General features: G+C 38.8%; 1 protein-coding gene across 1 annotated transcript in view; it reads right to left on the bottom strand.

Annotated features, from left to right (window-relative positions):
- Positions 1-24,359, bottom strand: part of LOC118749616 (lethal(2) giant larvae protein) — a 366,665-nt gene that overhangs the window by 266,639 nt on the left and 75,667 nt on the right. The window contains exons 3-4 of the mRNA XM_036484421.1: positions 23,831-24,342; positions 23,647-23,771 (exon numbers count right to left, since the gene is read on the bottom strand). Coding sequence (XP_036340314.1) covers positions 23,647-23,771; positions 23,831-24,342 — 637 coding nt within the window. The remainder of the gene's footprint in view (positions 1-23,646; positions 23,772-23,830; positions 24,343-24,359) is intronic.

Genomic DNA, 24,359 nt, shown 5'->3' with positions numbered 1-24,359 from the left:
GATGTAAACATTTGTGTACATGTGATCTTCCGTCTTCCTCCAACTTATGGTCTCTTTTTAACCAACGCAAAATTTGCAAATGTGTTAGTAAGATAAATGAGAATGTGTTAGTTTCCATCACACAATTCTTGTAGGGAAGTTAGTTGACATGTAATGCAGAGGTATCCAGGTCTGACTTTTTTGCGGCCATCGCCCCACAAAAGTAGTTAGCTTTTTTCGAACAAAATACACAGTTAATAGTTAGCACTAGTGTTCGCGTAAACAGACTAAAGTTAGGTATAAGCTAACGTCACTCCCTACAGGGTAAGTACCCACCCACATCCTTTATATCTACATAAGCTTACCAAAATATATGCATGTACATACGTACATATAGTAAAACAAATCCCATTAAACTCATTACATGTCCGAGCTAACATTCTATCCCGGTCATTAACTCCAACAGCTGTCTCTCCAGCACGTGTCCCTACAAGAACAGTGATAGTCATTCCATTGATCATGTGATACTCACTCGTGATGGAAATGTCCATCAAACACTCCCATCACGTTTTTAAGGCCAATATGCAAAAAATGATGAAAACAAATGTATACATGTGATTTTTTATATTCTTTCAACTTATGGCCTTATTTAGTGGTCTCTTTTTACCCAATGCAAAATTTGCAAATGTGTTTGTAAGATAAATGAGAATGTGTTAGTTTCCATAATCGAATTTGTACGTTTGTATGTATGTATTCACGTATGCAAATCTGCCCTTCAACATTATTTCCACATATAACACAGTTTTATAAATATGTAAGTTATATGTAATAACATAACTTTGACCTGCTCCAGTATATAAGCTTTGAAGCAATCATCCCGCGTTCTTAGTTTATAAGCAACATAATTGAGCGCAAGAACGATCAACTGCACTCTCTATGCAATTTGCTAATTTCAATCCCACATTATTATGCATTACTTTCTCATCGCATAACAACAAAATAACCTCCCAAAATCCCATCTTCACATAATATATGTGTGTATATATGTACGCACTCTACACAAGAATTTCTACACAAAATTAAGGTAAATAATTTGCTATAACTTGCCTTTGTTATACATTAAACGCACTAAAAAACAAATTGGTACATACTAATACACAAAAGTACATGCATAGTTACATATGTATATACATATATTATAGTAAATAACAAAGTTATAATACCCTTGTGCACAAGTGCGCTCGGGTATAAAAATTACAACTTTGCATTGTAAAATTTTGTTTAGTTTATTGAACTGCAAAAAATAAGAGTTAATATGAAATTGTTCGCTTTTGACCCTATAAAATGGATAACAATTTAAAAGATACTCCCCACTCCACAGTTTATTTTTACAGGGACTTTATTTTTGAGAGCAATAGATTGAAAAAATTTTGCTCTAGCTGGTCACTCTCTCCTGTTGTGAATCTCACTGAATCTCGCATAAAAGTCAAAATCGATCTCCTTGACAAAAATTGGGATAGTCTCGTATCCTCCTTTCGCGCAGTTTTCATCTCAAGTGACTATACAGAAGTCAGCAGCTCTGTAGAGAAAATATATAGCGAATGCACTGATAGCCACGATAACTGCAAAGCTGAAATGCTAGAAGCGTTGGAACTTATGAGGGCTAATCCCACCACTCAGCGAAGTCACAACTCTACCCAGAACGTAACAAACCCTTCGTACACCCATGAAGTCTCCAGGATGCCTCCGATCACAATTCCGTTTAACTCCAAATATAGTGAACAGAGGCATATATTACAGTCCACTGCACAGATGTCGATCCACAAAGACATCACTCAATACCCAATACCCCTCACCACATCAGACATTATTGAGTTCTCCAAACATTCCACCCCACAAGTGTCCGCCTCCAAGGACAAAACAAATAAATCGCTCTCTTCATGTTCTACTCCACCGAACACTCTTAATGGAGGAGCGAAAACATCATCTCTGACCACTCAGGAAAATGAATCTGCCAATGATTCGTTGAAATCAGCCATCAGGAAATTGCATCCAGCCCCAATCGATGAACAGGTCGGCCCGGCAGGATGGCTACCGCCAATGGATAAACACTCCAATGCGAGCTCTTCTCAGAAACCCTTTCAACGAACATCGACAACAAAGGACAAACAAACTTCGCACTTACCTCTAGGAAAAGCAGGCTCAGCACGAGAAACCAGCATGCGCACTCGTGCCATACTCAAAAATAAATTACCGTCTCAAAGCCACCGAGAAAGAACCAACCCCATTCCAGCTCACACTCCACAAGCTTCAATCACCCGAACAAATTTCGCTATAAAGAAACAGCTCAAAATAAAGAACATCCCATACATCAATCGTAGATTTCAGCGAGAGAATTTCCAAAAGCAACCCCACTATGCTGAACATTCTGCCGGACCCTTTGTGTCGCTGTTGCCTGGAAGATGACGAGGTAGAAGCACCTCAACACTATCTTCTTAGGGGCCCAGCGTTTGCGAGGCTAAGGTTGAAGTACTTTGGCTCTCACTTTCTAAACAGCCCCGAGGAGCTCTAGGGCATTGAGATCAGCCGTATTAGTAAATACATAATCGGCTCGGAGTTTAGGGGGCCTATCCAAATTGTGGTATCACAAAGGAGAATCTTACATTGTCTAAGTGAGCTCCGGTTACACGGGGCTGCCACCTTACCTAACCTAACCTAACCCCACTATGATCAGAAAACATTAGTCGTTGGAATAAGTATAGTTTTCTTACCGTACTCTTATGGGAGCACAAGGACTGCTAGGCGTTTGGTAAGGCATTTCGCCACAAGTTGTTTACAATAATCACACTCGATTCCTCATCTCAACAATGGAAGCTTCATGCCACTCTGCAAGAAGTATTCGAACCTGTTTCGATCGTTTTACGCATCGCGGCTCCTACAACCTACACTCAGAAGACATTCTCATTGATTTCACGTCTCCATAAATATAAATTATATTTTGCATGTTTCTCTGTGTATGATCGATGTAATTTGTATAAACGACAGCTGTCGAAAAACCAAACTACGTGTCATCACCAACGACATCTCTATTTCCCACCTCGCCGAAGACGCAACATGCAGCATTAGTGAGGTGTAGAGTTTTTAGCCGTCACATGACTAGCCGTTCCAATTCACAAATATTGCGCGGCCATAAATATTTCCATTTGTTACCGTCCATGATCTCATACAACCGCAGTATAAAAAAATTATAAGACGGTCCTATATCTACAAAATGCGTTATATATATCTCTACATATGTACATATGTGGTATATGATGGGATAACCAGACTGTTGTTCATATTCTTCATATTCATATGACCCTGCCTATACTCTAAACTCGCCACATTGTGGAACTTCCACGCCACCCATTTAACCTCCATAAGGATCCACCTTCACAAATGAATTCCCTCTCTCTATATCACTCACTTTCTCTTTTTATCTAACGAATACTAAAATTCCTCTTTTAGTCTTCATTTATTTCCGGATAGAAAGGCAAGATGTCTACACTCGAAGAAGCAGTGGGTCCCTAAAACCGACCAGAAGCGCTGCGGCTGGTGCAGGCGGGGCGCCATGTTGAAGACATGAGCTTAAGTACTCGAGATAGCATTTCCCTTGGCAAAATTTCGATTGAAGTGGCAATACTGGCAACAGCAACAGACAGCTCAAACGTTAGCTTTATAAGCAGGGCTAACTCACTCGTCATCAGCCGCCAAAGCAAACGCGTCTCACATACATACATACATCCTAACAACCCTTTTATTTACACCTCATATTTGGAAATCAAAGGAACGTACAGATTTGATGACATTAACAATCGTGGCGTTAAATATTTAACGCGTTAAATCTCCGAACTAAATTAATAAGTTTCATTTCAATAAAAGTCCCATATAATTATTAAGAGAAGACGTAAATAATTTCCCTTATAATTACACAGGTCCACAAAAAACAAAAATCGATGAAAGGTCCCTTTGACCAAACCTAGTCTGGTATATGTTCTTGGGGTCGCTGATCTCGAATCTGAAGTCCGTTTTGCTCCATCAAGTCTGGATTTTTTTCTAACCTTAAAAAATGTCTCGGATTTTACGTGACAGAGAAAATTTGAGGTGTTTTTTGAGGTTAGGACAAAATCTAGACGTGATGGAGCAAAACGGGCTTCAGATTGATGTTCAGCGACCCCAAAAACATTTCATAGACAAGGTTTGGTCAAAGGAACCTTTCATCGATTTTTTTTTGTGGACCTGTGTTATCAATTATTTCAAATTTATGGTCCCAGTGACCGATCCTAAAAAAATCAGCTAAATATATTCACAAACAAACTTCATGGTTATTCGGGTTAAAAAAAGTTAGTAATTTTTTTCACTCAGTCTATTGTGTACCCAAAACGGCATTCACAGGTTGGCAGTCGATATAAATCGAGACCGACTCCCTGTGAAAGCTTATGTCTTGTCAGTTTGTATAGATGCCTTCTGACGTGCAAGCAGGTGTATGTTCCGGTGGCCATGTGGCACCCTACCAGAAACTGGTTACAGAGCATTGTGTTATGCTCCTTGATGGCAAGCAAGGTGTAGGTGGTGTTAAGGCGGGGTCCGCAGTGCCGTGTAGGGATGGCAAAAAAAAAAATAGAATAATCGATTAATTAATCATATCGTCGTTTGAAGTACAAAGCAAGGTATCGTCGTTCTGCAAAACCTCGTAACTGACAATTGTGCCAAAAAACACATTTGCTCACCGGAAGCTCTTAGCATCTATTAATTAATTTATTTATTTATTTATTTATTACGGTCGTATGACCTACATATATATACCAGAGCTGTGTAAGTGTGAAATCATTTTCAATTTTAAATCAAAAATTTTTTTCTATCCAGTTTTCATTACTTAATCTTCGCTTAAGATTGAGGTTTATATTTTTTTTAATTTTCCATTCACTCAAAGCAGTTATGAATTCACATATCAACATATTTATAGCAAGATTGAAAAAACCAATGCCCAATCAAAAAAAGGTTTAACACTGAATGCGGATTGAAAAGGCTGCAATCTTTTATGTGTGTGCATTCTCTAATTCAGTACCAATCATTAGTTCAAAGACACCCTGGTAAGCAACTTTTTGATAAAAAGGAAGATTTTTGACAATTGCTCAATTGTAAGAATTCAAACCGGCGTTACCCAATTTAAGTTTTTTGGTAGAGGCGATTTTATATCATAAGTTTGGGATTATATATAAAACAGTTGTATTAACATTTACGTTTTAAATATAATTCATATCTTACCTTGAAAATGTTTAAAATTTACATTAAATTAGATAACTACTTCGCAGCTTTAGATTTAGGTTAAAAAAATTTTAGTGAAAATATTTTAAAAATCTTAGTGTCTTTAATAAAAAAAACAGTTCATCATAAAAATTTTATCGCCGTTCGGTGTCTTCGCAAGACTGTAGGTCCCTCCCATTTGTGTGACAGCAAAGGCGCACGCTACAAATTGGAGAAGAAGCTCGGCCAAAACTTAGCAAAAGTGTCAAGGCCAAAATATGATTATTATAAATAAATTTAGTTTCAAACAGGCCGCAACCCTCTTCAAACACCTCAAAAGTATTCCCCATATTATTTAGTTGTGAACCCGCATGAATCCGAAATTACCATTTTTTACCAGAATCTCTTTGTCAGAAGCTACCAGTTTTAGTCCGACGATTTTTTGGTGGTAAATTCTGGTAAATGTGTCAAAAGATCCGATGTAGTGGGTTTGACAACCAAATTGTAAACCAAAGAGAAGTGTACTCTGCTAATGCATGTTGAAAAGTACTTTACTTGTGTAAGTGGATTCTAATGAATTTTGGTTAAATTACAAAACGATTCAAAAGATATTATTATTTTACCTTTAAAAACTTTAAGACTTTAACACATTACCACCCTATACTCTATATGCGCTTGACCATTGAACTAAATCGTTGTTTATTTGGGTAAGATTAAAATATATTTTACTATTCAATATTGGAGTTGGTGTGAAACAAAAATTTATAATTATTGTTATGTATGAAAATGAGAACTACAATTATGAGCTTATTGAGCATCTCTTAGTCAAAAACAAAGGCAATTTAGCTTGATCAAGTTTCGAATCTAAAAAGAAAATGTTTTTAAACAAACCAAAGGTCAATAATAAAATCTGCAGGATTTAAGATATTGTGTATGGTAGCATGAAACGTCGCAATCTTCTCAATTGTCAGGTTGTTGATATGGCGATGAAGAAGTGACAATGGAAACACATAGCTGAAGATTTCATACTTACAGTGGGATAAACTTCAAACCTCTAATATAAATTAGTTAAATGTAGTTATTATTTTTTTATCAATTTTAAGTTTTCGTTTGGAATAATTATCATGAACTTATCTATTAGGAGATATCTTTGGAAAATTACCGTACATCCGATATCTATTAAAATTTTGACATCCCCACTTTTTGGAAAAAGAAGCTCAAGATACAAATTTATCTGCAAAAATAAATTAAACAATAAGTCTCCTTATATTTATGGAACTTATAATAGAAACAATTTTATTTCATAACCCAGACTTTATGAATAGCCTACTCTATAAGTAATAGTAGAAATTCCGAATTAGTAAGATCAGTCAAGATGTCATTCAAAAGTTTAGAAGAAAATCACTTTTCTCCTTTGTGAAAATTTGGGACTATCTTATGCGAGTATTGTCGACAAAATGTTAGTCTATGAATGATTAAAAATTAACGAATAAATGTTTAATCGCGATTAATGATTAACATTAAATAAGCGATCGCTGTGGTGTAGTGGTTAGAAGTGCGTACTACCAATCCGCAGGGTGAGGGTCGAGCCCAGTTCCGGCCAACATAAAAAAGGAACAAGTTGTTTGTAATAGTGAAAACTGTAGGTCCCTCCCCTTTGTGCGACAACATCAAGGCGCATGCCATAATCGGAGGAGTAGCTCGGCCAAACACTAACATATGTCGATGGTCCTCTGCAATAACGGCATAACTCAAAATTTCAGGTTTTTGAGTTATATAGTGGATTAGGTTTATAAATAACCATATTCTTCTGAGGCAAGTCGACATAGGCACTGTTGTTACCAATCCGGCAGAGGCAAAGTTTTGCCATTTGGAATAAAACCGAAGTAGCCAATCCTTACTACTGAATAGAGATGGCATGGGCCCCTGCGTAAGCCCGCGGGTACGGGCCGAAATATTTGCTGTCAGCACGAACTCGTGCGTGTATGGGCGTTGAGTAAAATAAAAGCACGAAAAAGCCCGTTGCTAATACTACAAATTTAGATAAGCTTTTGTTTTTATCAAAAAAAAAAATAGTACATATTAAAACTCTTTTGATAAGGAAAAGCAAAAAAAGAAATATTTGGAAACCGATAGAAAAAATAAGATACTTTGTAGTTTTGTTTACACATCTGTACATAAAATACCCTTCACTTCCACTCCCAGAAAATATATAATAAAAATCTTTGATGTAAAAAATTGATTCGCTTAAGTAAATATACATACATAAACACCAAATTAAAAACATGTACATATGTATACATACAATAAAAGTTGGCTCTTTATTTCCGGGCTGGGACGTGTCCCGTCGTGCCGGGCCGGGACTAAAATTCTTAACGTGCGGGCTCGTGCGTGTTTTGAAAGTTGATTTTGCACTCGTGCCGGGCCGGGCCTGAAAATTTAGGCCCGTGCCCATCTCTACTACTGAACAGTGGCAAATATCTAACATTAATCGTGAATATTGGCATAAGTCAAAAACTGTGAAATAACGACACTTTTCGTTTTGTGCTGTTGTTCAGCAACACAAATGGATTTTTTTTTCGTTTAACTACATACGAGTTGTTACTTATTTCGTATTTTTGCAGTCCAACACTTACTGAATCTTTAGAAAAAGACATAATTTGAAAGCTTACAATATGACTGTAAATAATCCGGAATTATTCCGTTCCAAGACATATTATTGCTAAATTACGAAACAAAAATTCTTTAATTGGCTCTACTGAAATATATGAAATTTTGAGTTGTGTCGTTATTGCAGAGGACCATCGATGTGTAAGCGCCTTTTTATAATTATTAGTAATCATCAATACAATTTTAAATTACATAAACCCAGTCACAGCACTTTTTAGTATTCGACACTTCTAAAAATCACATAAAACATAAAATAAATAAAAGTTGTTTTGATAAATATTACAGAAACTGGAAACTGTTAAAAATAAGTGCGCTTGTGTACAGAGATTTTAGAACCTATTTAGTTCCTAGAATGTCTGTTTGCAACAGATAACAATAAAAATGCACATCAAATTGCTAAGAATGATGAAGGAAATCGATTCAGACATGCCTGTTTAAATGGCCGTGCGTGCACAAAACAAGCAAATGTTAATTAAGGTGCTATTCAAGTATTGTGTAACCACCAGTGGAAAGGCGGGTGGGGAGGAGGCCTTTGGTTTGCTTATTTTTAATGACAAGGGGCAACATTTCTTCAAATAAAACATTAATTACAAACGCACAAATTTTGCCTGCAATTCCGATCACAATTGAACACTGCACTTCGCTCTCGTTTCAAATTTTTGAAGGCGTTTTTTAAGGTATTTAGTGGTTTAACACTTCTTGGAGGCACTTGGTGTTGTAAGAAAAATATGCGCAATTCGATCCCTTACTATATTTTTTTGTAAGGAATGCCCGTTTTCTTTAAATTTGTAAAATTGCAATAATTTTTTTATTTTGTTTACATCTGTCATTTGTTACAATTAAAGAAAAGTCTAAGAGCTGCCAAATATAAACATTTTTATATCTATTTATTATAATACTAATTTACAATAATAATTTATTTAATTGATACTTTACTAAAACACAAATTTGAAGTCCTAATACATTTGTAAAACTATTTATCACAAAATGTTATTAATTGTTTGCAAGCGTACTATAGTTTTCATGCATCCGCCTTGAAAACTCTTCTTATATAATCATTTGGCGTTCGGTGTCAGCCTTAAATATGTAAGTGTCTCCATTTGTATCACAACAACAGAACTCATGCCTCAAGTTTGTGGAGAAGCTCGGCCAAACACTTAGAAAAATGTTTCAGCACCAAATATTTATTTGTTTAGTTATTTTAAGGGAGATGGCAATCTTCAGATTTCACATTTTGAGTACACAAATTTCAACCCTGATACAAGAAATAGTATTAGTACTGATTGATAATGACAGATTGCATTCCCATAAACGTACAATCATACACGATTGAGTTTTTTTTTGCATTCACATTCTCTATGAGAATGGGTCTCAACCATTCCATAACACTCTACATATGTTCTGTTTACGATTTGTAACCAATCTCAAGAGTGGTTCTTAAATTTTTTAAATCAAACAATCACATTTTTGAAACAAAAAAATGAGAATGCACACTCAATTGATACAATCATTACACAGCTCTGATATATACACATATGACACATATATAACAAAAATTACAAAGTCCACATTTATTCATTAAAAGTAGGGATAGCGTAATGTTAATTTTCTTATACACTTATTTTAATTTATCTTTTCATCTAGGTGAAATATAGGTTATACATATGTATCTAATAAACAGGGAACGGATTTTATGGAAATTGCCTTTTTTCTGCTAAAGAGATAGAGTATATTCGATTAAGAATGTCCACGACTTAGCTTTTCCTGATTCCATATATACACATTTGATGTTGCCTTTTTTTGCATTTTTTAAGATATTTGCCTTTTTTTACCTTTTCTACCTTTAAAAAAGCGATTATAGCATTTACAATTTTTTTTTTTTAAGACTAAAAAATATACACATGCCCATGCGGCTTATAGAGGCGCAGAGACCTCTTGGTGTTGGAAAAATTCAAAGCCGTTTTCTCAGCTAACGTAAGCTTGGGGACAATAAAGGGTGTGGATAAAATTGTAAAAAGCGAGGAAAACGCCCTTATTCCTGATAATATGAACGTTTCAATCGTTCCATATTTAAATTGGGCTCCACTTGTATCAACTTACGTCGAGCGCACATTTAGTACATTCAAAACTTTTCTTCGCGAAAATCGAATGAAAATGCTGCCAGAAAACTTCAAAATGCATCTATTGGTTCAATGTTACTACAACTATACAGATTAAAGTTTTATTAGTTAGAAACTCGAAAGGATAAAATAGTCAAAGACTCAAAGTACAAATTTTTCATATAACGAAACTAGTTCTTATTTTTTCTCTTTTTACTTGTAATATAAACACTTCTAAAATAATGTATTTTTTGAAGGTTCTTTGTATTTTCTGTCTTTTTTTAGTGCCTTATTTTGCTTTTTTTTGCAATACCTAGTGCCTTTTTCTGCCTTTTTCGCTATTTTGTTTTGCCTTTTTTTGCCTTTTTTGCAATACTAGTGCCTTTTCCTGCCTTTTTCGCTATTTTATTTTGCCCCACAAAACACGACATCCAAACAAGGTGTAGGTGTACTGATAAAAACAAATATTCAACACAAAATAGTACCAATAAACACACATCTGCAAATAATCGCGGTCGAAATCAACTTAAACCCAAAATTTACAATAATAAGTTGTTACATACCACCTAATCAACAAATTCCCTGCCAACATCTAACCAATCTACTTGCGTCCATTCAAACACCAGTTGTACTGCTAGGTGACTTTAACAGCTGGAACCCTTTATGGGGCTCTCCATCGCCCAACTCTCGAGGACAAATTCTTGAAAACGTTATAAATGAAGCGGAACTATGCATTTTAAATGACGGTAGACCCACACATTTATCAACACATGGTATTTTAACACACATAGACATCACATGCTCCACACCAAATTTCCTTCCATTTATCACATGGAACGTTTTAGAAGACCTTTATCACAGCGATCACTTCCCTGTGATATCCACAATCACTCTATCACAAACTTACAGAACCCACTACACAACAAAAAAGTTTTTATGCGATTTTGCAGAATGGGAAAAATTCAACCAAACTGTGGAACTCGAACTCGAAAAAAGACCATACAGCGATAACCCAAACAAGGAAGCAAATAATATGACTAAAGCAATACGCACAGCAGCTAACCTATACATCCCTCAATCTTCAAATAGAGGCAGAAAACACGTACCTTGGTGGAACTCAGGGCTGGCTTTTTTACGAAGTGGAAAGATGGCAGCATGGCACACTTTCCGTAGACACCCAACACAACTAAATCTCTTAGAATACAAAAGAAGAAATGCAATTTTTCGCAGAGAAATGAAGCAACAAAAGAAATCCAGCTTTCAAGACTTCGCAAAAAAAAATAAACGTCAACACAACACCACAGGAATTATGGAGTAAAGTCAAAAGACTAACAAATCAGAACACGCAACACTCAATTACAGCAATTCAAACTCCACAACATATAATTACTCACCCCAAATTAATAGCCCACCATTTTGCCCAAAACTGGTCAGAGCACTCATTAGACGAAAACTTTCCCGACCAGTTCAGACAAGCAAAGTCTCTGCAACAAACTCCCAATCAAGTTACCTCGAAAAGTGCAAGGGAAATGGAAGCCGACATAACAATTGACGAACTGCTCTGTACTTTAAAAATAATTAAAGGGAATACACCCGGTTTCGATCGTATATCATATAATATGATCAAGCACCTAAATCTCTCCACAAAAACAAGGCTGTTGACACTTTACAACACCATATTTTCCACAGGTATCATCCCTCAAAACTGGAAAGCAGCCACTATCATCCCTATTCCAAAACCCCAAAAAAACAACCAACTGGCTGGATCGTACCGTCCCATCTCACTAATCTCGTGTCTTTCGAAATTAGTAGAGAAAATAATAGCCACGCGGTTGCTCTGGTACGCGGAAAAGATGAAGCTCATCTCATCTAACCATGTCGGGTTTAGACCTGGTAAAGGATGCATTGACGCTCTGCTGCACATTGACTATCACGCCTCAAAAGCTCTGTCAACACGGAATCACACATCAATCTTATCAATTGACTTTGAGAAAGCATTCGATAGGATTGGATCCCACGTTATCCTAAAAACGCTACACCAATGGAAAGTTGGTCCGAAAATTTTCGGTTTCATAAAAGCATTTCTCCAACACCGAAAAATCCGTGTAAGAGTAAATGGCATCTGCTCTAGCCTATACCCCTCGGTCAATGGCATTCCGCAAGGCTCACTTCTTTCAGTTCTTCTATTCTCCATAGCTTTCAACGAACTCAATTCAATCCTCTCAAATAATGATCGCATCTCTCACTGCATATACGCAGATGATTTATATATCCTATGTAATATCAAAAACAACAATGAATCCAATCAGGTACTCGAGAACGCCCTTAAAGAAATAGAAGCATGGACATTAACATCAGGAGCGCAGATATCCTTCGACAAAACAAAAAAAATACACATCTGCAAAAAGCACCAATGTAACGCAAACAACCACATCATAACCATACGTACCAATACTATTCGAAACGTTGAAGAACTCCGAATTCTGGGATTAATATTCACCAATAACTACTCCTGGATTCGCCAACTGTCTACACTAAAAAAAGCACTACTGCCTAGAGTCGACCTCATTTCATATCTCTCATACAAAGGATATGTGCACATTAACACCCTCATACACCTCATAAAAACAATAATCATCAGCAAAATTGATTATGGTTTATTTCTTTACGGCTCAGCTTCCAAAACCAGCATTAACACCATTAAGAGCACATATCACAAAGCTATCAGAGCTGCCCTTTTTGCCTTCCGCACTACCCCAGTAACAAATCTGTTAATCGAGTCTGGCCTACCAAAACTTGAAGAACGAATACATACTGTTCGAGCCAAACTTATTCCAAAAATACTCTTCCAAACCAACTCAATAATAGACAAAGATGCGAAAAGACTGGTGTCAAACAAGCGAGCTCTAAGGACGGTCCCAGCAATATCAAGAGTGCTGCAACTCTGCACCGAATACGATATTGTACCAAAACTCCGGGCAATCGATAATCACAACCCTCCTTGGAAAATTAATCAGGCGTCATACGACTGGTCGTTAAATAGATATAAAAAAGACAGTACCCCTAACTCCACCTTTAAACAACTGTTTCTACAAAAAACAACCGACCTCAAAAAGAACGGATGGACTATCATTTACACAGATGGCTCCAAAACAAACTACTCAACAGCGTTTAGCGTTATGACCGAATTTGGTTCTTATCTAAGCATAAAGCAAATGATCCCTCTTTCCTCAATATTCTCTGCAGAAGCAAGTGCCATTCTAGCAGCGTTGGCGCTATGTACTCATAAAAAGCAAAAAGTGGTCATATGCTCTGATAGCCTGTCAGTCATACGAGCGGTGAGAAATCCCACCTGTAACAACTGGGAAACCATAAACAACATTAGGGATATACTAATAAAAAACGTCAACAACGTTAAGCTACTGTGGGTTCCAGGACACGCAGGTATCGAAGGTAACTACCACGCCGATGAAGCTGCGAAATTCGCATGTATGGCTCCCATCTTCACCGATTCAAACATAGAAAAAACTGACATAAAACACCACATCCACCAACACCTAAAAGCAAAGTCAAAAACGGAATACCAAAACCACCAACACCCTCACTGCTCAGCCATCAACAAAGATCTAGTTCCTCCGGAATACCCCAAAAACGTAAACGGTTTTAAAACCAGGATATTTTCTCGACTCCGTCTTGGGCACACAACACAAACACATGCATATCTACTAAAAAGAGAAAACCAAACAATCTGCGAAAACTGTAACACACTCCAAACATTGCAACACATCCTCAACGATTGCCCTCTATACGAAGAAGCAAAACAAGAAATACTCGACTCACAGAACATTTCGGAAATACTCTCCATTCCTACCTCCACAAACATTGAAAAAATCGCTAGATTCGTTAAAACTATTGATTTAACCATATAACCACTAAAACTACGTGACACATACAGAAATATAAACACAACTCATTTATGCAACGTAGAGCTGATGGCCTCGGCAGCCAATGCTCATATAATTCTATTAGTTCTGATATTCAAATCAGTACTAAATAATAATAATAATAACATTTTGCCTTTTCCAGCCTATTTCGTTATTTTATTTTGCCCTTTTTATAGGTTTTTAGGTCCTAAAAATCCGTTCCCTGCTAATAAATAATAAATATCTAAGAGTATCATATGGAATGGATGAGATTCCGAGCAGCACAGTACATATACTGGGCGGTTGGAAAGGACTAGTTTCCAAGCCGCCTCCTCTCCATACCATTTTGGAGGCAGGCGCTCTGAATGGACGAGATCCAGAGTCATGCTGCTGTAACGGATGGAAAGTACTAGTTTCCATGCCGAACGCTTCTGTCTCCTCATTTATGGACGGATGGAAAGGACTAGATTCCATGCCCATCCTTGCTACCTAATAGCCATTGTTTTGCATTAGTTAAATAGCAGCCTCCTGAAAGTGCCTACGTTCGTTAAAGCATTTCAACCCTTTATAGCAGATATTTTTCTTGTCAACTTCCGTTCTATATAGCGGTAGCCTGAAGCTGTTGTTTTCCCTTAGTAAGTATGAATGAGTTTCATTAATATATCGTAAGGTGTCACTCAGATAATCCGGAAGCCTACCCTGCTTTATGTTAAATATGAATTTCATAGCGTGATAAAATATTTGCTGTTTAATGCTCAACCAATTTAACTCTGGGATCATATCCTGTATGGGTGTATCGTAGCGATTGTTCAAAATAAGTCGCATAGCTCTATTTTGCATTTTCTGAAGTTTATCAATTTGTGTGTCATTAGCTATAAAAAAGATTTGGACAATATATGAAGTGCGTTTCAACTATAGATCTGTAGGCTAGGGTTTTATACCTCCTTCTTAGATACTTACACGATCTTTTAATAAGACCAATTTTTTCGCAATTTAGTTACTGTGTATTCAATGTGCTCCTCAAATTTTAACTTATTGTCAATGATTATACCTAGATACTTCATGATTTTACGTCTTCTATTAATTCATCCCTGATTTTTAATCTATAGTTAATGTGGTCGACGTTGACAGCCCTAGATATGAGCATAGACTTAGTTTTTGTCACATTTAGTTGGAGTTTGTTTGCGCACAACCATTTGTGTAAACAATCAAGATCTTCTTGCATCTTTACCATTGCATTAGGTATGCTCCTGTCGCTAATCGTTAAGAGAGTATCGTCAGCGAACTGTTTTACCTTACAGTGTTTCAAAACTGATTTTACATCATTGATATAAATAAGGATAAGGATGTATCAATCAGTGTTTGTTGCTTTCGGTCCGAGAGGAAACTACGGAACCAATTAAGTTCGGAATTCTCTATACCAATATGTTCCAGTTTTTTCAACATAACATCCCTGTCAATTGTCTCGAAGGCTCTTTTGAGATCAATGAATACAGCCACAATATTCGTCCTGGAATTAAGGTCCTCTTTCCATTGTGATGGAACCAGGTTTAGAGCAGTTTCACATGAGTGTTTGGCCCTGAAACCTGATTGCTCCTTAATGAGTATATTATTAGACTCGATATAGTATGTTAATTGGTTTTTTACAGCCGTTTCCAATATTTTTTCCAACTTAGGGAGGGTATTTATTGGCCTTAGTTCCTCAGCTTTAATGGTATTTTTAATCTTTTTTACTGGGACTATGGCCGAAGTTTTCCATTCATTTGGTACAGTTCCTGACCGTAGGCTATTATCCATTTATACTTAAATATCGATACTTAGATGTAAGAAGAAGAAGAGGGATAAAAGAGAGAACTGTTTTGAAATAGGACTAGCTTTACCATCTTCTACAAAATCTTGTCAATCTGTGAGGTTTTGTACTTTCTTGATACGCAGTGTTGTACTTTAAACGACGATATGATTAATCAAAAGCCAAAAAATTTAATTGCAATTATTGAGAAATAATCGATTAATCGAATTTTTAAAGGCACAGTGAGTATTCGCAAAAGCACTTTTCCATAAAAAATTTCTGATTCTCTTGTTAACCCTTCGGAAAGCGCGCCGCGGCAAACTACCCGCAAAAATTTTAATTTGTGGTTTTCAAATACTAATTGTAGTAGCCGGCTACTGCCACTTGGTGACTTTGTAAGTTTTGAGATGTACCATGGTTCACAGGTAGCTGTTACTTGCTGCGTTATATCGTTCAGTTGATATATGTATTTGAAAGTTTGTGTGTCATATATGCGGCTGAATTGACCCGGCGTGCCGTTCCGTGTACCAAAAAAATTTAATGTAACTCGCAAAATTTAGTTTAAGATAGTTGAAGAAGTGAGTTTTTGATAAGGGTATAAATCAAAATTTTTATTTTGTTAAGTATTTTGTCATGTGTCATTTTACAATTATACTTTGCGTTAACATTATTGTAACTATTATGATATTCATTTTCTTAGGTTTGTTGATGTTTTTAAACTTATATAGAAGCGAACCGGCTACGCAGCAGAAATTGAAACCAGCAATATGTACCAGGAATAATAAAACAAAAATTTGCTGTATTAATTGTAACAAAATTGTTTGCAGAAAACATTGCAAGCATATTTCACAATGTGTAGAATGTACCAACACCACTGTTGATGGTGACGGATAAAAATTTAAAAAATAAGTGCTTATAATAGCCGTGTTTTTTTTACATGCATATACATCTACGCTTAACGTGTAAAAAAAAACAATCATCGACAACTTCCATTTCAAAACAAGTAATTTTGATTTTATCGCCAACTATTCATAAGCACATGATTCAATAATTCGCTTACAGCTCCATACAATTTTTAAGCGCAGATACGTATGCGTGTAAAAAAACACGCCTTATATGTTTCAATATAAACACAAATTATTCAAATGTTTTATTTGAATGATTTTTCGACATAAGTAAAAAAAAAAATCAGTCAATCTTTGAGATGCACCTTGCGGCTAAATTGCCGCGGCGCGCCCTCTCGTGTAACTTTCAAAGCGCGCGCTCCGAAGGATTAGACTGTGAATTTACATTTTTGTTGTTGGTATTTCCGACAGGGTAGGAGTGTGATGTAATGTGGAACGATTTTCCGTCATCCCTTGTCAAATTTGGTTTGGAGACAAACCGGTTTCGGCGTTGTGCCATCTTCAGTGTCATTTTTCGTTCTGAATAGTTTCTGTTTGTCTGTCACTATTTATAGCCGTGTTAAATCGTCGTTGGTTCATAGTTAGGTACGTCTCAGCGGATTATATTCTTTCGTTCAACCAGTAGTTTCAGTTCTGTGTGTACATCCTCAGGTATAAATTAGCTGCTCACCTCTTCTTTGATTGTTGCATGGATTCGCAGGTAGGTGTGAATTTATATTCAGAGTCAAATAGTGAACTATGGAAATTCATATGGAAAATCTATATTTTTCTATACTGTTTATATTTGTTCCACAAAAGAAAAATTTAATTTCACAAGAGTTTAACTATGGGAGCATGCTGGTTTAAACTTTTGTTAACTGAGCGTTGTGACTATCAAAATCGGTAGTTAAACTCTTGCCAGTGGTTAACTACGCGCTGTGGGTTTCGCCCTGAGATTTATAGTATAAAAATAAATAACTAGGGATAGGGTTTTCAAAATCAGTGAGAGTATAAGTCAACACCGATCTTAAAGGCCAAAACCTTTTGAGGGCCAATTATACTCCTAAGGGAGACCTTTTCGGCAACATAAAGATTAAAAAAAATTTACATCAAATAAGAAAGGTATAAAAAATACAAAAATTCGTAATTAAAAAAATAACATATTTCGTACGACGTACTTACGATTTTTAAATATCAAAAAGGACAGAGGACAGGAGAGGAAATTCCCACGACAGCCGGTTCTACGTACCGGAATGACTCGGGTTTTACCCGACCAAGAGCTGTTGTTTCGGCGATCTAACCCCGTTTAGGTCGGCGAAGTATCTCAGAAGTTGTTCGTCCATAGGGCTACATTCACTACGTATTCTTCTACTCAGGGCTGGCATCGAGTTAAACCCAGGGCCAGAAATCTACACCTGCTGTGTATGCCGGAGACGACTACACCACAACTCCACCTCTGTCAACTGTAATGCCTGCGAGGGGTGGAGTCACCTTAGAGTCTGCTCAGGACTACGGACACATCGACAGTGGACCACGTCGTACGTGGCCCCCTGTTGCTGAAACAGAGCAGCCTCCACGGCCAACCTCAGTCCACCCGAGCAGCCTCACACAGTCACCACAACACAACAACATAATAACACCACAGACCATACCACAGCCACGACAGACCACATAACACAACTCAACCGCACCACCACCCACACGCCGCCGCCAACAACTCCTGGTTCCCCCTACAATCTGCACGGTATGTCAGACCAGGATATTCCGTAATGTGACATCACTCAAGTGCAACACCTGCCTTGGCTGGTGCCACTTTAGGGCATGCTCAGGTCTGCGTACCACGCGAGATTGGACTGGGAACTTCGAGGGCCCGTGTTGCGCTGCTCGGTCGCAGACCCCAACAGCGACGCCTCCCGCCACCACCACAGGGCGGCAACCATCACAGCAGCGCACACAACCAACGGCGGTAAGAACACACACATCATTTACACCCCACATCACGACACGTCTCCCGAACCACATGAAGCTCCTTCAATTTAACTGTAACGAGCTACAGAGCAAGAATGAGGAGATAACCGTCTTCATGTGTCGGCATGGTATATTGATAGCTGCGGTCCAAGAGACGAAGTTGCACAGCAATTCAACTTTGTTGAGATGCGCCGGGTACAACGTGCACCGTCGATATCGCGAGCGAGATAATGGTGGTGGCTTAGCGTTCATCACGCACCACACCGTGCAGTATCGTCTTATCGAAGCAGACATCGACCGCAGGGATACCACCCTAGAATGTCAGGGCATCGATATCCGGTCAGGCGATGTTGAGCTCGAAATATTTAACATATACATACCCAGGGGTGCACCCAGGAATATATTTTAGGGGGGTTTTATATTTCTGAAGATATATCACCGGAAAATACTGAAAATTTGCTTCAGATAATACCCTCTTTAAAATACATTTATGCAAGTTTTATGTACAGTATGTAATAAATAAATAAACGTTTCAAAATTCATAAACTGCACTTTATTTACAGATTAACAGAACTCAAACGCTTTTAACCGACTTCAAAAAAGGGAGGTTATCATCTCGCCGGAATACATAACTTTGGACCTCGTGAACCGTTTTCAATAATCCTTTTTTTATTAGAATGATAGTACCTCAAGGTTCGTCCCGTAATTTGTTTTAGAGATCCGATGATTGGATCATGAAGAAATTAACGGTACCCCTAAATTTGAATATGAGAATTGAAGTCGGTTGTGTTCTTTCCTTAAAAACTACTTGTTTAATAAAAAGTTCTATAAACTCAAGATGCGCTCAACTTTCAAAAGTACCTAATAATAAATTTTAAAAAAGAGTCAGTAAAAATAAATTTATTGATTCCATGAATTTTTGCACTTCTATGTTCATTTTTTCGATTTCTGGTTTTCGATAGAGATGGTGATTTTTCACGATTGCTAAATTTTTTTAATATTTCAAATACCGAAAAAATTAACTGAACTCTCAAGAAAAGCGAAAAATTCATATAAAACGACGGACGAGAAATGGAAAAGAAATTTTCTTCTACCAAAATTACTTAAATCAGTTTGCAGCTCTCAAGAAAAAAAATGCTCGTATATTTATTCCCTCATGAAAATTTACAGCAAAAGCAAAGCGCTTTTTCAAGCAACAGAAATTATAATAAATATTTCTTAGAGCTGGCTTCTTAGCTTTAAGATACAGATTGTATTTGAGGTTATTAGCTTTAGGGGGGGTTTGAACCCCAAAACCCACCCCTTGTGTGCGCTAATGTACATACCCCCTGTCACCTGCTGCCCGGCAGGATATCACCCTGATATAGGTGCGCTCCTAAGAGGTGAAAACCGTATGGTAGTAGGTGCCTTTAATGCGCCCAACGATCTTTGGCATTCAAGCCTGTCAAACGATCGTAGGGGAACATACTTGGCTGAGCAGATAGACGATTCGACATTCTGCACAATGAACGACGACGCACCCACCAGGATTATGGGTAACTGCAGTAGCTCGCCAGACATCACCATAGTCGGCGCTGGTCTGATAAACAGCATAACATGGCGACCTATGCTGACTTTAGCATCAGACCACCTACCCATAGTCATCTCGATAGATAAACCAACCGACTTTGCTTCCGCCAAACACCGGACCTATATCAACTTTTCTAAAGCTGATTGGAAACGTTACGCGGAGTTTACCGAAAACACCTTCACAGCGCTCCCCACACCAACCGACGTCCATCTCGGTGAACGTAAGTTCCGCAGGGCTGTCACCGCGGCTGCAGCTCGCTTCATACCGGCAGGTTGTATAACGGACCCACGTCCAAACTTCCCTGCCGAAGCGGCTGTTCTAGCCGATGAGCGTGATAGCCTTCGTCAGGCCGATCACGGAGTTCCCGGTATCAGGGATCTCAACGCGGAGATTCGGCAACTAGTAAACGTACATAAGCGGAAGAAGTGGGAGGAGCATCTGAAGACCTGTAACTTCACCTCTGGTGTGAGCAAGCTTTGGTCAACCGTGAAGTCGCTGTCCAATCCGACGAAGCACGACGACAGAGTCGAAATTTCCTTCGGCGACCATGCTTCGTCGGACCCGGAGCGATGCGCGAGCTATTTTAGCCGGCAGTTCATACTGCATCCTCCGGTGGACAAAGCCAAGGGTCGAATGACCAGAAGGCTGCACAAACTGCCAACAACCTGTGCCCCCATTGCTTTCACTTGCGGTGAAGTTCAGGTGGCCATCGGGAAGGCGAAAGCCTCCAAAGCCATGGGTCCCGACGGAATATGCATGCTGGTGCTGAAAAATTTGGGTCCTGCGGGGGTAGCGTACCTAACGGAGGTCCTCAACTTGTCTATGGCCACTCTCATCATCCCAGACATCTGGAAGGTGGGGAGAGTGGTCCCACTGCTCAAACCGGGGAAACCTGCCAACAAAGGAGATTCTTATCGTCCGATAACACCCCTTTCCCCGGTAGCGAAGACACTCGAGGCCTTGCTACTCCCGTACTTCACAAACCACTTGACCCCAGCGAAGCATCAGCATGGTTTCCGTATAGTGCACAGCACAACAACAGCACTTAACGCCATAAACACTCAGATAACTCGTAGCCTTAACCGAAACCGTCCCTGTGAGAGAACGATTCTAGTAGCGTTGGACTTGTCAAAGGCGTTTGACACCGTCTGCCATTCCACGCTACTAGAAGATATAGCGGCCTCCTCTCTCCCACAGAGGCTCAAACGGTGGTCGGCAAATTATCTGAGTGGTCGACATTCGTCGGTAATGTTTGGAGACAAAACGAGTAAACAGAGGAAAATAAAACAGGGGGTTCCACAGGGTGGTGTCCTTTCCCCGCTACTGTTTAACTTTTACATTTCAAAGCTCCCTCAACCACCAGAGGGAGTCTCGATTGTCTCTTACGCCGACGATTGCTCAATCATGGCGACTGGGAATGGAATTGATGACCTGTGTTCGAAAGTAAACGGATATCTCTCTGAACTTTATCGCATCTTCACTGCAAAGTGTCTAGCCCTCTCCCCTACGAAATCCTCTGTGACCCTGTTCACAACCTGGACGAAGGAGGTCAGGCTACCGCTGGGAATTCACGCCGATGACACACCAATTCCGACGGTGAATAACCCCAAAATACTCGGAGTAACATTCGACAGCCTGCTCTCCTTCTCTGCGCACGCAACCGCTATTGTCAATAAAGTATAGAGCCGCAACGAGGTCCTCAAGTCGCTAGCCGGCAGTACTTGGGGCAAAGACAAAGAAACGTTGCTGGCAACATACAAGGCAATAGGCCGGCCGGTTTTGAACTACGCAGCGCCAGTGTGGTCGCCGGGGGCTAGTAGGACGCAGTGGACGAAGCTACAGACTGCACAGAACACCGCACTCAGGACAGCGACAGGATGCCTCCTGATGTCGCCCGAACACCATCTTCACGGCGAGGCGCAAATGCTCCCCGTAAAGGAGCAGAACATCATGCTCTGCAAGCAGTTCCTGGTCGGGAGCCACAGAAGTGGCCACCCGAACAAACAGCTGCTTGCAGAGGAGCCCTCGCCTAGGCACGTCAGGAGGCATCTATATGAACTGAAGGACGAAGTCTGGAGCTTCATCAAGCAACCTCTGGACCAGACAGGTTACCGACTGGCCCTGAACGGCATTCACAGGGAGTCAGTCTCGAGTTATGTAGACTCTAGACCTGTGAATGCCGTTCTAGGCATACCGCCCCCGGACACAGACGAGACGGAGCTTCACCTGCCACCCCGGGAGACGCGAACAACTCTAGCACAACTTCGCTCCGGCTACTGCAGCAGGTTAAACTCCTACCTGAGTAGATTGAATGAGGATGTGACAAATGAGTGTCCGGCATGCGGAGAGACCCCACATGACTCGAAACATCTCTTCGCATGCCCGGAAAACCCGACAATCCTAACGGCCTTGTCCCTGTGGACTAACCCCCCAGAAGCTGCACGCTTCCTAGGGCTGCCGTTAGTGGAACTTGACTACAACGACTGAGATACCAACCGACCTGGACGGGGTTGTTGTAGCCGCTACAACAACAACAACAACAAGAGGAAATAAAGGACAAAACATGATTTTCAGAAAAATAAATAAAGTCAAAGAACAGCACCCTAGAATATTTTTTTTAAATACCTGGAACAGATTTTAGAAAAGATTGTCCTGGACCGAATTAACAAAAAGAGTTTTGATTTTTATCAGCAAATGGTGAATGCAAAAAATTAAAGAAACCTTCAAACTAGAAATAATATTTTTCTAGGTGACGAATTTCAGATTTTAAATGTGGTAAAAACGTTTTCTGAGTTCTTTGAACTCGGTTCTGACGATAGAATTACGAAATTCAAAATAGTCGATTCAATATAGCACACTTTATCCACAAAAACGCAAAAGAACACGAGTTTTGGATAGCATCCGCCTGATTGGATCGGTCATTTTTATTTTTACGATTTATCATCAGAATCGATTCAAAGACCTTAAAAATGTTCTTACCACCTTCAAAATCTTAAATTTGCCACCATGAAATATATTAATTTTTGTTTGATGGTCGCTTTTTATTTTAATTTTCCCGACTCTCACCATATCGAGTCCTAACCGCCAAAAAGACGTAGATAAGCGACTTTTTTCAAAATTGTATTTTTAATGCAGAAATGCTTCTAGATGCTCTACGAAAACTTTTGCATTAAAAAGAAAATTTTGCAAAAAAGTCGCTTACGCCTTTTTGACGGTTAGGGCTTGATATACTGATAAAAATCAAAACATTTTTTTAAGTCGGGCCTAGACAATCTATTCTAAAACCCGTTCCAAGTATTTAAAAAAAAATAGTTATTCAACTGGGTTAAAAATTTACTCCTCCAGCCTTTTTTGAACAAAATTAGTCGCTTATTTCCCACTGCGCGGTGCCGCACTGTTAATAAACGCTTTGATCCAAAACATCCTAGTTGCTCTCTAGCACAATGAAAATGACAATAACTTTTAAAATTGTACTTACTGTTGTTGGAACTTGTGATGGATTGTTTCGCAAGGAGCGACCCTTTCGAAGTTTTCGAAATGATTCACGTAAAGATTTCTTGAATGACTTACGACGAGACAACGTTTCCCCAGCGCCTGTTAAATCTGTTAAGTTAATTCAATGCTTTTATTAGTTTGTATAGCTTCGATTTTTTTTTATTTACCGTTTGGATTCAGAGTGCAGCGATGGAAAACAGGCAAAAAAGTGTTGTAGTCAAATAAAACGAGACCATGGGCAGTTCCCCCAGCTACGAGTCCCCAATTCGCTTCCAGGGCCAAGCACGTTATACTTGCCGGTGGAAGAACTTGCAAAATGCCTGTTATTTCAACACCGGAATAACCAACAAGTTCCGCATCCGGTTCAAGCAAATTTGGACGTACCGTCAACTGATCGTGGCCCTTCCAAACGAAACCATCACGATCACTCACCAAGTTCATTGAACTAACTTTAAACGGAGTATTTTCAGATTCCCTTTTAACAAAACTAGCAATGACAATTTGCCCGGCTGTGCCTCCAACGATTATTCGCCCAGTTTTTGGACACAAAGCAATTTTCTTCACCGCTAAGCGGGGATCGTCTGAGTACGGATCGAATAGGCCGGCTTTCTGAAATGGTGGTTCTGAGTCATCTAAAGGTTCTGACGTTTCCGCCGGTATGTCGTCTTGGTTCTCATTCCTGTTCAAATATAGATA

This window comes from Rhagoletis pomonella, unplaced genomic scaffold (genome assembly GCF_013731165.1).
Source record: "Rhagoletis pomonella isolate Grant_MI unplaced genomic scaffold, Rhpom_1.0 Rhpom_scaffold_00023, whole genome shotgun sequence".
NCBI lineage: Eukaryota > Metazoa > Arthropoda > Insecta > Diptera > Tephritidae > Rhagoletis > Rhagoletis pomonella.
The sequence above is the reverse complement of the archived record's forward strand: the minus strand, read 5'-3'. Positions and strand labels throughout refer to the sequence as shown.